Here is a 13,340-nt window from a genome sequence, read left to right on the forward strand (position 1 = left end):
CAGCTTGGCCCTGCTCCAGCCTTTCACAGCCACGGAGATGGGCCCTGTTCCTCCCTCCCTCCCCAGCCCCAAACCTTTTAAATAACAGCCAGCCTGGCATAATCCCAGAGTTTCTAAGAATGAGCAGCAGCAGCCAGGGAAGTCTTTGTGGTCCAAGCTCAACCTCTAGTGGTCACACGACTGCATGACAAAACCATCCAGACAGGCAGTGGGCTCAGCCTGGTCCCTCCAGCTGGGAAGGCTGCTCCATCTCTCAGCTCCGGCTCATGTGCTAGCATCACAGGTGGCTTTCAAAATCTTATCCTGTGCCACCTGACCCTTCAAAAGTTGAGCGGAACTTTCTGACTAGTATTCCTATGAAATCTTTGAAGACACCATTTGTCATCTTTTGTTCAACTTTTTAACATACCAAGTAGTATCCAACTGTTTCTCATTGCCATTTATATCTAAAGGTCTATGTGATACAATTATGATTGCATTCTAGCAAAAAAAAAAAAAAAAAGTTACATGCCTTCTATTATCAGGAAAAAAATATTTTTACACATAACCATTGTGTTTTATTTTGCCTGAAAGACAGGCAATCTTTTTATTCAAATATTGTAATTGATTCATCAATCTATGTTCGATGCCCACATGTCCTCTTGTACTATAATTTTAATCTATAAAAACACCTCAAGTCTTTTGTGAGGTGAAGAGGATTTTTTTTTTTCTTTTTCTGTAGCCCAAACTTCCTTCTCATTTCCTCCTTGATTCTCATTTTCTTTCCTTCCTTTGCTCCCCGGTCCTCATGCCCAAATTCTCAGCCATCTTTAGTTTCCTCTTGCAGTGGACTGGGGCTTCTAGACCACAGGCAGCCACAGAGACCATGGGTAAAGGACAGAAGCTGGGGCCCAGGAGGAACTAGATACACACACTAATCTCTCCAACACAGACCCCGGAATTAAAGACTCAGTGGCGGTGCGGATAAAAGGGCAGTTCTTTTTCTTCTTACCATTTCCTGAGCTGTTACCGCAATGGCTTTAGAATATTTGACCACAGTCGTCTGGTAGTCGACAAATGTTCCCTTTGGTTCTGGAGGAGTGCCATCGTCCAGCTGGAGGAGAGGAAAGGAACCCAAAGGTCATCAGAGGACAGTTGAAATGTGGGCTGAACTTACCAGAATGAGGAACTTTAAAGATGGAGAGGCCCTCAGAGTTTCTTTGGCCCAGAGTCAACAGAATCCCTGAAATTTTGCAATGAGGACTTCAGTAGAGGTGCACATAAGGCATTTGAGGAATACGGGCAAGGAGAGGCCCCAGCCCTGCCTGAGAAGAGTGGGAGAGGGCTTTCCAGAAGAAGGATGTTTCAGCCAAGTCTTACCACAGGGAGGAGTCTGCTACATATATGAAGTGGGGATGCGTCCCAAAGAGTAGGAATAGAATCTGAGTATAAAGGTGGGAATGAGCTGGCCAATTGCAGGGAAGCACAGACTGACGGAAATGGCTGGGAGAGGAGGCAGCACCTACCTCAGAAAGGGTGTCTATACCCTGGAACACTCACTTCTGATCTAAGTCAGGAAAGAAGAAATTGGAAGCACCAGATATAATTTGTTACTTGTCTGACTCTGAGTGCAAAAGGAATTGAGAGAAGGGCGAGATCACTGTGGGGTGGAAGAGTTAGAGAAGTGGAACAATGACTCTGTTCCTTGAAGGGTTAGGGACATATTGGTTCAGAAGACTTGTATTCAAGACCTGGTTCCAGGGCTTGTGAATGGGCCTAAAGCTGGTTGCTTAAACTCTCCGAGTCTCAGATCCTTCACTGGAAACTTCTAAGCATCAGCAGGTTGTAGTAAAGATCAGCTGAGATTATACCCAGTCAAGAGCTACATGAAAGAAGAGGAGTTGATGAGGATGAAAATGAAGAAGATGATAATGTCAATGATGATTATGATGAAGGAAAAGATAACCCATCTTCACCATCATCATCGTTGTTACTGTCACCATTGTTTGCTGAATGATACTCAACAGGTGAGGAGACAAGGTGAATATAAATAAAGAGTAAGAACAGTGAACAGAGAGGACTGTTGAGAGTGGTGGGAATGAAGCTGGATCTGCTTAATAAAGAACCTTGAAGTCCTGAGAAAAATGGTGGCACTGGGGGTAGGCAATGACATGGTTGAGAAGATCGCTTTGACAGCTCGGCCAGGTAACTAACTTGTAGTCCAGGAAGAGACGAGGGTCCAAGAGGGCAATTAGAAAACTGTTAGATGGAGTCTTCAACATCACTACCAGGCATAGGCCACAGTGTGAATTGAAGGAATGTATGGCTGTAGCCTATGTGTGATGGGTCTGCTCAGCCCAGGATCAATTTCCACCAAACCATCAACACAGACTCTAGGCTAGCTAGAATTTTTTTTTAGGTTTCTTTATCAGGAAGATCGATGCTGCCAAATATCTCCATCACATCATGGGAGCCTTGCAGGTCAGATGAGAATTGAGTTGGGAACTCATACACTCAGTATAAACTGACTGGGTATCTTCTTCATGTCAGGCTATATGCTGAGAGCCTTCATATGAGATGTGGCATAGCTGCATACACTCCAGAGGGTTGGAGCTAGAGGGCAACTTAGATACGGGGCCGCCGGCCACCAAGATGAACCTTTCACCAGTTTGAAGACAGTGAGTGATAAAAGAACAAAAGGATGAATTTAGTTGAAAGAACTTTGCTTTATTCTGAGATTATAGCTTTCCTACTTTTAAAAAATGTTAACATGACCTTTCCTTTATGAGATAATAGTGATGTAAATAGCAATATTCTTGTTTGTTTTGTTTCTTTAGTTTCTTTTCCTGGCCACCTCTCTTCCCAAAATACAACAACTCACCAAGCAAACAAAGAAGGAGTACTGGGTCACAAAATCCCAAAGGTTGAGAACTAATGTCACTGAATGGGGAAACCAAGATTCAGAGAGCCTGAGTGATTTGTCCAAGGTCACCCATAAAGCTGCTTACTATCTGTTAACCTCCTGAGGCTTGGCTACAGAGAGAAGCTCCATAGCAGAAGCCTCAAAAGTGTCAAGAATTGCATCCAAGTTAGAATTAACTTTGGGTGCATTCACATTTTTCTGCCAGTAACTGTCTTTGAGAATTGTAGACAAGGATTCTGAAAGTATATCAATATTTTAACCAAATAACTGAAACGCAGGAAATGCCAGATTTTTAATGCCTCGCTGCTTAGGGAGGAGCTCAAAGGACCTGAATCGCCACTTACCACCAACTCCCCAGCACGGGCAGGCTGGGGTGGGCTGAGCAAGCGGGGAATCCCCATTGGTGGACTGTATGGTCCACCTTGGGTGTCAGGTCTGAGTAGATGAGAAATTAGGGGTATTAATGAAACCCCAATTCTATACTTTACAAAACTGAGAGGGGTGGGGGTGGAAACCTTTGTTGCTGGCCTCTGTGGCTCACACTGTCAGCATTCCCTATCAGGTACACCAGACTTCTTTCTCAGCAGCCCTTACACAAGAATCTACACCACTAACATCAGCTTGCACAGAGCAGCTTTCCATATTGAAAATCCATCCCAGCCTGCGGGGCTCAAAGGCTATTAAGAAAGGACTTCAGAAACCTGACTTCTACCCCTCATCATTACAGTGACTGTAAAAACATGTTCTCCTGAGAAGAAAAAGATTATCACTTGGATTTCTAATTTGTACTGAGAAAGCTTGAGCACCATCATTTAATACCCTTGGTGGACACATGGCTCATTTTCAAAGCTCGGGTATTCTGATGTCCTAAAAACCAAACAAATCCACTGAGATTCATCCGAGGGCCTTGAAAAGGAGGAAAATTTCACTCTTTTCTGCAAAACCATCTGTATCTGAAGCATGAGAAGCCCACAGTAGAAATTACTGGAGTGCTTTAACAAGGCCAAGCCTGGAGTCTTGCAAGGGAGCCCCAGCATCCCCGCCTGACTTGTGACTTCATCCGTCTGATAATGACTGCATAATGTTGAAGGGAATTATCCTAATTATAGTTTCAGGCTATCATCTATTTATGGAGATATGAACCAACCCATCTTCTCTAAATTAGCAATTAAAGACTGCTTAATATCCTGAAAATCCACAAGAATGTATTCACAATCTGACAAGGGACATTTCAAAACACAGGCGATGTCTAAAAGTTGTGGCTATGCTATCATAGGATAGCAATTAGATGTTTATGAACAATTGTCAATTCTAATGAATATCAAGCTGACATGACTAATGAGGATTCCTTGGGGGAAAGAGCAGAAGATACTGAGTTGAAGCTGTCCAGTCATAATTCCTCACTGAATCAACTCAACTGATGGGTCACTAAAAGAGAAATGATACTCATGGGGCCTTCTATATCTACTGCCAGAAGATTTCACTAAGGGATTTTAGGCATACTACTTTAGTGGTTTCTGCATCTGGCTAGATTTCAATAATCTGGAGAGATTTAAAAATTATAAATAAAGATCCATAGCCTCCACCCCATAGAGATTCCAGCTGAGCAGGGCTGGGAAAGAGCCCAGGAATGTGCTGTCTAAAATGATCCCAGTGGTTCCAAAGTGGCCATTACAAAGACCTGCACTTGGCAATCACTTTCATTTGTGAGTTTGTTCCCTACAATAACTCTATAAGGTAGACAAGGGAGGTGGATAATTATTTCCATTTTAGAAGCGAAGTAACCAAGAATACCTTCTGCACCTCCATTTCCCCCCACGTAGAACTGGAAGGAAGGGTACAACTGGCTTACCAAAGTCATCAATGAACAGTGAAGAATGAATACTATGCTGAACATATTATAAGGCACCTGTACATTAATCAGAGCCCTCATGAAAAGAGAGAAGGTGCTCCTTAGAGAAAAGCACCTGGGGACCAGGTCTGAGGGAAACCTTGGAGGCACCGGGGTCAGAGAGGGAGGGAGAGGGATGGGAGCCCAGGCCCACCTTGCTCATGGCCTCTGCAATGGCGTCGACCATGCCGCCCACCAGCCCCACTTCACTGGCAGCTTCGTTCAGCGTCACCATGATGTCGTCCACAGCCTCCTTCATGAGCTGGGCGGCCTCCGTGATGGCATCGTGGGTGTGCTGCGCCTGAGGGGGGTAGGGGGGAAGAAAGTTGTGAACTGTCTCCTTTAGCAGAAGAATGGTGCTCCGTCTCTAAGAACCACTTCATGTCTTTTAAGAGTAACCATAAAAAGCAGAATATAAAACTTCATCCCCATTATGGCGCACAGCAATGTATCCTATCTTTTTCCTTTATGACGTTATACATTGGTTTTCAAAATAAATGAAAGTCAGAAAGAGATCTCTCTATAATCCCAAGGAAACATAAAACTGCAATATTAAGCAGTGCTTATGGCAGGACTAATTTTATATTACTATGTTCAGGGTGGGAGAGAATGCCACAGATCCCCAAATACAACTTGGCATAGTGAATTAAAAAAAAAAGCTAATATAAGAGAAAAATGTGGTCAATTCAAATACACTTCTCTTCTAAGCTCCCCAGCACAGTATAATTCTCTTTTCACCGATGAGATTGCTTTATGGAAATGTAGGTCCGTACAGGAGGCATCAATCTGTAGAAGACCTGACAGGTTTTGGAACTCTGTCACAAACTGCATCACCATGAGGTTGGAGGAATGAATGAGGGAAGTTCTCTAGGGACAAACACTCTGCAGGCAGCACCCTGCGTGTTCATGAGTTTCCCTACATAGAACCTTGGAGATGCTTTGTAACTGCAGGTGTTTAAGCTGAGTGTCAAAAACATAGTAGGAGCGAGATACATGAATGCATGAAAGGATGAAACAATGATGGGTGCTGGGCTCTCTGAAATGGCAGCCAGATGATAGGGGCAAGAGCCAAGGTCCTGGCTCCACTGTTAACTAGCGAAGTGGTCCTGAGCTTGGCTCCCTAAGCACAGTGGGAATGATAACAATGCTATGCAGTTGAGTTCTGATGAGATCATATGGTGCAGGCACTTTATCATTTCCAGTAAGAGTAGTCTAGTTGGGGCCTGTGCCCATAATTGGGAAATCTGACTAATGCTAGGTAGTTAGTGTCAGAACTGTATTGCTTTCAGGCACTGCATGTTGTGGCCGTGGTTGTCCTGGCCTACTCAGGGGGAGGTGACCCTATCAAAAGGTCCAAGAAATCACATCTTTACTTTGGTAGATGAGAAGGTAAACCAGTGAGAGATGGTAAACAACAACTCTTTTGAGTAATTTACATAAAAGGGAATTCCAAGGAGAGGGTATGATTGAAAAGCCGTGGGAACCAAAAACATATTTCACATCTGCCAAGATCAGATCTGATCACATTTGGTATCCTTGAGGCAACTGTGTCAGATGTAAACGGTAATTATTGACCATCACTACTCAAATTGCTTTAGAAGATAATAATGAAAAATAACCTTGAGGAACAAAGATTCCTTCACTCTTTACCAGACTGGTGCTCACCTTTTCTATTTTTCAGGTCCTCCCTGGGGACAGGGAGGCAGAGTCTCTCTCTCTCTCTTTTTCTCGATTTATGTCCCCATTCCCCTAGCATGGATTCCTGGCTGCTGCCTGGCTGGCCTTCTCACAGGTCCACTCTCTCACCCTCTGTCTGCAGTGACTGATTCTATTCACCTTATCCCTCCTCCCACCCATCCACATCCAAGCACCATTCTGCAGAGTGACTGAACCTCAGATCATTAGAGCCTCAGCCACCATCTGGCTGCACTGGCAGGAGGGGCTCTTGCTGAGCTCCGTGAATCTGGAGGCCCACCAGAGACAGTACTAAAATGGTGTCTTAAGCCATTGAATTGTAGGATGGCTTATTTACAGCAATAGCTAACTGGTATGGTCCCTAGGAAGGGCTCCAGTTCACAGTTTCCAAAATTGCTCCCTAGAGCTCCCAAGGGCCCAGCCTGAATATGTATTCCAACCCCAGCTCTGATGTTGAACAGTCAAATATTTGGCTGGTCTTTGTTCCAGGTTCCTTGGAGGGAGCCTCCAAGCTCTCACCATTTCCTGAGTGGTAGGAAGGTCTCTGTCATTCGTGGTGGGCTCCTTGATGGTGAACCCTGGAGGAAGAGTCCAGTCCTGAGCAGAACTGATGGGGTGAGAGAGAAAAGGAGCCTCCCAGGCAGAGGCCACAGCCTGTGCAAAGGCTCAGAGGTGAGAAGGAATGGGGGCTGTGCAGATGAGGTGAAGCACCATATGTAAAGTGCCTGGCACACAGCTCCTGCTGCCTTCTGTTATCGCTCACCCACTCCAGTTGGTCTCTCCAACTAGACCGTGTGCTCCTTGCAGACAGTTTACTCTGCTTCTCTTTGGAAGCACAGTGTTCACAGGAGATGAAGGGCCTGGAGGGGTCACCAGGTGGGGCTAAGTAACTGATAGTTTTATATTCAGAGAAGTTTTACAAGGATAACCTTCATAGGCTGCTGGTGCAAAGCTCTCTGAAGAGGCTCATTTAAAGAGAAATGAAACCATCTGTTTTTAGCTGTGAGTTAAGAGACATGGCTTAGGGGAAGTCAGAACAGGACTGGCCCCTCTTCCCAGCCCTGAGCCACCGACTGCACTCACTCAGGCCGCAATGACATGCTCTAGCTCCTGACTGGACCAAGAACACTGACGACATTCACGTAGATGCTGGCAAGATGCCAAGGGCTCTCGTGTCCTTTATACAACACAAGAGCCAACCTGTAGGCCCAATGCAACTTTCGTACCAGTTTAAAATCTATATTCTTGTATCTGGGGTCAGATGTTTTAGTATTTTACCGTGGGGAGCCAGGGACAATAAATGTCAAACTACATAACAGCAGCAATGGCGAGTACAGCATAGCCTTCAGGGGGCCTCCCGGCTGCTGTGCTCATCTCCTCTAACCTCACTACCCCCTGGAAGGCAGGACTCGACGGCATCCCTGCCAGGGAACACTGACAGTCACAGTCTGGCAATGCGAGCTTATACCTTGGAGCTTAGAGACCTGGTGCACGACAACTGGAACTGACCAGCTGGCTATTTGCTGAAATTATATGTCACAGGTCAAAAGGAAGATGAGCAGATGGCTAGATCAGATCGAACTTCTCAGGGCTACTGGAAAAATGAACCTTAATGGGGGGAATATGCCATCTCCAAGGGGAGGTTGCAGCCTGTTCCCCCAAACAGGGGGCTTTTAAACAAGGCAGTCACCCAGGTGCACATGACCCAGGCAAGGGGCCCCCGGACCTGCCACCACTCCTCAAAGCTGGCTGGGTCGCCCTCCCTCAGTGCCCTCCTCTGCATTCCAGCATCAACCTGGCCTGGGCTCTCTCAGGTCTACCTGCCATGGTGGGCTCTACACATGCCATGAACTTGTTGCCAGTTCATAGTTTCCAAATTTGCTCCCTAGAACTCCCGAGGATTCAGCCCGAATATGTGTTCCAACCCCAACTCCGATGTTGAACAGTAAAATGTTTGGCTGGTCTTTGTTCTGGTTTCTCAGAGGGAGCCTCCAAGCCCTCAGCATTTCCTGAGTGGGAGGAGGGTCCCTGTCATTTGTGGTGGGCTCCTCAGATCACACATTAGTTTATGCTAACAAGGTGACTCATTAAATGAGAGAGAAGAATCCTAAGAAGAGGCCCCTAAGAAGTTTTAAGATAGGGGCTGGCCATGCTGGAAAGATCAACCATGTGATTAGAGGGTTGGGACTTTGAGCAACATAATATTAGCCTGACCTCTATCGGACCTCTAGGGAGATGAGAGGACTAGAGATGGAGTCACTGATCATATGACTGAACTCAATCCACCAAGCCTATGGCATGAAATCCTAGTAGCAGTTATGGACGGTGAAGGTAGAGTGAGCTTCCCCTGTTGGTGATGCACATCAGTATGCTGTCAAGGTGACATCTGAGGACATGGAAGCTTCATGTGTGGGACCCTTCTGGCCCTCCTTCTCTTCTTTTGGCTGGTTTTCATCCTTTATAATAAAACTGTTTTTTAAGTGGAGCCATTTCCTGAGTTCTATGAATCATCTTAGCAAATTATAGAACCTCCTGAGAACTCTTGTAGCCAGTGAGTTAGCATGAGAGTGGCCTAGGAACCCTGGAGCTGTGGCTCTGTCTGCAATGAGGTGAGTCTAGCAGGATCCTGTGCCCTTAACCTGGAAAATCTGACCTAATGCCAGGTAGTTCCATCAGAATCACATTGCATCCAGGCACTGGGTCCACCCAGGCAGTGGCCATGGCTGCCCTGACTCTCCTGAGGGAGAGATGACCCTTCCAAAAGGCCTAAGAAATTGCATTGTAACTTAGGGAGGGAGAAGGTAAGAAGCCAGGAAGACATGGTAAATCTTTTGAGGGATTAAATAAATGAAAGAGAAGCATCCTAAGAAGAGGCTGTGTGAGCCAGAGGAACTGGCCCTGTCTGCAGAATCAAAAAGCCATGGGAATGCAGAAGAGTTCTTAAATAGGACATCTGACAGATGTGAAATATTCAGATCATGATGGTTATCCTTGAGGCAATGGTGTCAGGATGACCAGCTCTCTCTCTTAGGGATACAAAGAGGAAACTGGTCAGTCAGGTGATGTCATGGCACAGAGACGGTAAAGCACAAATGAGCAGATCTCAACTTTGGGAGGGCAAAAACAACTAGCAACTAGAACTACCCAACAATGGATAGACTGTGTATTTGCTGAGTGCCGGAGGCAGAGCTGCAGGGGCCCTTCAAGGAGGTTGTGGGAGGGAATCTGGGGGGCGGGGGGTTGGCATGAGTACAGCGGGCTCTGTGGGGTGAGGTTACACAGCAATGCCTTGTAATCACATCATTCATTTACATCAGGCTCTGGGGCAGCCACCTTTTTTTTAAAACACATAATGTGTCAGGTGCATTATCTCATGTAATCTCTACAACTACCCTAGAGAGACACGCATTATTAAATCCATTATTTAGATGAGGAAACAAAGAAATGAAGTAATTTGCCAGCAAGAGACAGAGCTGGGATTTGAATCCAATTATGTCAGAACCCAGAGCCAGTGCTATTTTTCACCAAATCCAAGCTATTGATAACTATTTAACCACATTTCCTCTGCAAACAGAGACATGCATATACATACACATATAACATATAACACAGACATACACATACACACACATCACCTAACACATAGTAAATATTTGTCCAAAGACTGGCTCCTGAGGTAATTACGTCTATGCATCGGGCCTTAGGAAAGGGCCTAAAAGCCAACTTGAAGTGTCCTAGGCATCCTTTCTGACAAACCTGCCAGGGTTTGCAGACAAAGCACAGGTTGAATGACATCACTGAGGGGACAGACATAAACACCCGTCTTGTCTTTACTCATCTTAGCTCATCATCCAATGCTTCAGGTCATTAACTGGAAAGTATTCTACACTGGCCCCCAGCCATTTCTAAGCAGATGTCATTGTAAAGCTTACAGTGCTGACTATAAATGCTCTCAAACGCGAGAGGTTCCCTGGTATAAATGAAATTCCATGAGTTCTAAACTTGCAGTCCAAGCTGATGTGCTAATAATCTTAAAGATCCAGAACACTCCTGGTGTGAATTATTCTGCTGAGAATGAACTCCCCAGGTAGGAGTGGAGAGGCATGGCAGCAAACAGTCCTGGATAAAAGACAACCCAGAACTGGGTCTTGAAGGTGAGTCCTGGCTCCTGAAGTTTGGGAAGGCTGCCAAGGGGGTTGGCCCGGCTCTGAGGTACCCACCAATCACTAATCCCCCACAATCAAAAGGGTGTTCTTGTTGCTCTAGCCCACAGCTTCAGCAACTGGACTTATTTTTTCAGAAGGCTCAGAACAACATGAGGGCAGTGGCTGACTCTTAATATTTTTATTTTATTTTTTTAAAAATATATTTTTATTGATTTCAGAAAGGATGGGAGAGGGAGAGAAAGATAGAAACATCAATGAGAGAGAATCATTGACCAGCTGCCTCCTGCACTCCTGCAACCCAGGCATGTGCCCTGACTAGGAATTGAACCATGACCTCCTGGTTCATAGGTTGACCCTCAACCACTGAGCAACTGGCCAGGCAAGACTCTTAATATTTTTAGCATTCCCAGAATTCTGTTCTTAATAGGTGCCAGATACATTAATGAAAAACTGAATAAAGAACAAGACATTATTCATGCGTCTACCAGAACGGTGTTCCTAAGCTATGAAGGGGCTGTGTCATTCCCTGCTGCTCACCACAAAGCCCCACTCCTCAGAGTGGAGGAGGAAGGCTGTCACAATACAGCCCAGCCTACCCTCCCACCCAGTTGCCCCACACTCTGCATGCTCCACTGTGTCAGATTGCACGCTATTTCCTAAAGCCATCAGAATTCTTTTACAACCCCATCCAGGCCATTGCATATGCACCTCCCTCCTTGGAACACTCCCTCCCTCATATGTGCTGGGGAGTTTCCTTTTTTGAGACCAACCAGCCCCATGTCCCCACTTTCCTACAATTGTCCCTGACCTCTCTCTAGCCTTTGCTTTGGGCAGAGCCGGCCTGTTATCCTCAGGGCACAGGCTCAGTCCTGACGCTGCCTCCACCCCTCGTGACCTCGGACACCTTACCTCAGGACTCTCCGTCTCCCTTTCCATATGAATGGGAACCTTCCTACTTCATAGAACATTTATGAATAAATAAGATGAGGATATAAGATATAATAGGTGACAGTGGGCATTCAATCACTGTTAGCTCTGATTACTATTTTATAAGTCTCTCTCTTTTTCAAAAAAATTATTTTTCTATTGATTCCAAAGAGAGGAAGGAAGAGGGGGGTGAAGAGAAGGAAAGAGAGAGGTTCCACTTGCAAATGAGTAAGGGAGATTTTCATATTACACTGCTGCCCCTGAGGCAAAAGCAACACATGCCATGGGCGACCTCAAACCAGGGTTTGCACTGGACTTGATTGCCAGGAACGGAAACAACATCCACTGGGAAACAACAGAGCCTTGCTCTGTGGAAGCTGGTGTCAGCACTGAGCAGGCACTGGCGGTATTACAGTTATTCCTGTAGGAACCGCATAATACGTCTTTCTTTCCCAGGGACGCTGCCTACACAACTTATAAGTATGCATTTAACATGTATATTTCTTGTTTTTCCTCTTAAAGATCCCCTGGAAGGCCAATAGAAGATTACTTCCCACCTCTGAGTGGGAAATCAAATGCCACCAACTAGGAACTGGAGGTGTTTTCCCTGGAAAGATGCAATACAGAAGAACACCATGGCTTCTCAGTGGCCCGGAGTCCCCGGAACCCTGATCTGTACCTTGGGGTTCCCTCCACCTTCTTTGGCTGCATACAGCATCTGCAGGGCAGACTCTGCGAGCGTTTTGGTCTGGTCCAGCACCGTCATCTGCTGCTGATGGTCCAGAATCTTGGAGGCGACACCAACCGCTGCTAAGATCAAGGGCTCAAAGTAGCTTGCCAGCTGTGTCACCTTTCAAGACAAAAGGGTCACAGATGCATCATGTAAATACATGTGTCTCCTTTCAGGGCCCCACTGATGGGGCGGGGGCTGGGACAGGGATGGGATGACTCACAGGGAGAGGCAGATCTGCTGAGCTTTAGTTTTTTGATTTTTTCCTAGTATGCAATCCAGTATCATGAATTATAGTCACCACGTTATAGTAAGATCCTCAGATCTTATTCATTCATTGCTCAGTTTTATTTTTGAAAGCACTTGCTGATCACAGACTCTTGCTCGGGCTTTCCTTCCTCTGGGAGCTCTCTGTCTCTCATCATGGCAGGAGTGCTAGGAAATCCTTTCTGAGATCCAGAGTTAGGAGCGAGAATTTTATTAATTTTAATTTAAATTTCACACTGAGCAGGTGCTGGCAGGTATTAGAAGTATTCCTGTATTCACAAGCAAAAAAGCTTTGGAAAGAACCAAAGACCAAGAAGGAAGGGGCAGGGGAGCAGAGCATGAGAAAAGACATGGATGTTTTTAGGACGCCAACCCAACTGACCTCTGCCCTGCGCATTTAGACCAAACTGTGGATTTGGAATAAAAGCAAAAACGATTTCACATCACCCTAGATGTTCTGTTTATGACCAGCGGAAGGTTTCTGAAAGGATGTGCTTTTCCCTGTATTTAGGGAGCTAACACCTTCTGTTCTTGAGAGACATGATAGGACAGGAAACATCTCACCTGGGCCAGCACGGAAGTCAAAATAACAGAGAATTTTCAGTGCTTAGTACCTGATGTTGATCTCCTAGGGTGGCAGAGAGGGTTGAATGGAGGCCCCCAGAGCAAAGACCCCTTGGAAAAGTGGTCTTTGTAGATATACTTAAGAATCTTAAGATGAGATCCTCCTGGGTTACTCAAGTGGGCCCTAAGTCTGGTAAC

At 45.7% G+C, this 13,340-nt stretch overlaps 1 protein-coding gene across 10 annotated transcripts in view; it reads right to left on the reverse strand.

The window, feature by feature from the left end:
- The window catches only part of TLN2 (talin 2), a 425,239-nt gene that overhangs the window by 60,515 nt on the left and 351,384 nt on the right, over nt 1-13,340 (reverse strand). For all 10 annotated transcript variants that reach the window (XM_080659814.1, XM_080659812.1, XM_080659811.1 and 7 more), the window contains 3 exons: nt 12,261-12,431; nt 4,948-5,094; nt 992-1,093 (listed from right to left, as the gene is read on the reverse strand). In XM_080659814.1, the coding sequence (XP_080515940.1) occupies nt 992-1,093; nt 4,948-5,094; nt 12,261-12,431 (420 nt within the window). The remainder of the gene's footprint in view (nt 1-991; nt 1,094-4,947; nt 5,095-12,260; nt 12,432-13,340) is intronic.

Source organism: Plecotus auritus (genome assembly GCF_963455305.1).
Source record: "Plecotus auritus genome assembly, chromosome: 1".
Classification (NCBI taxonomy): domain Eukaryota; kingdom Metazoa; phylum Chordata; class Mammalia; order Chiroptera; family Vespertilionidae; genus Plecotus; species Plecotus auritus.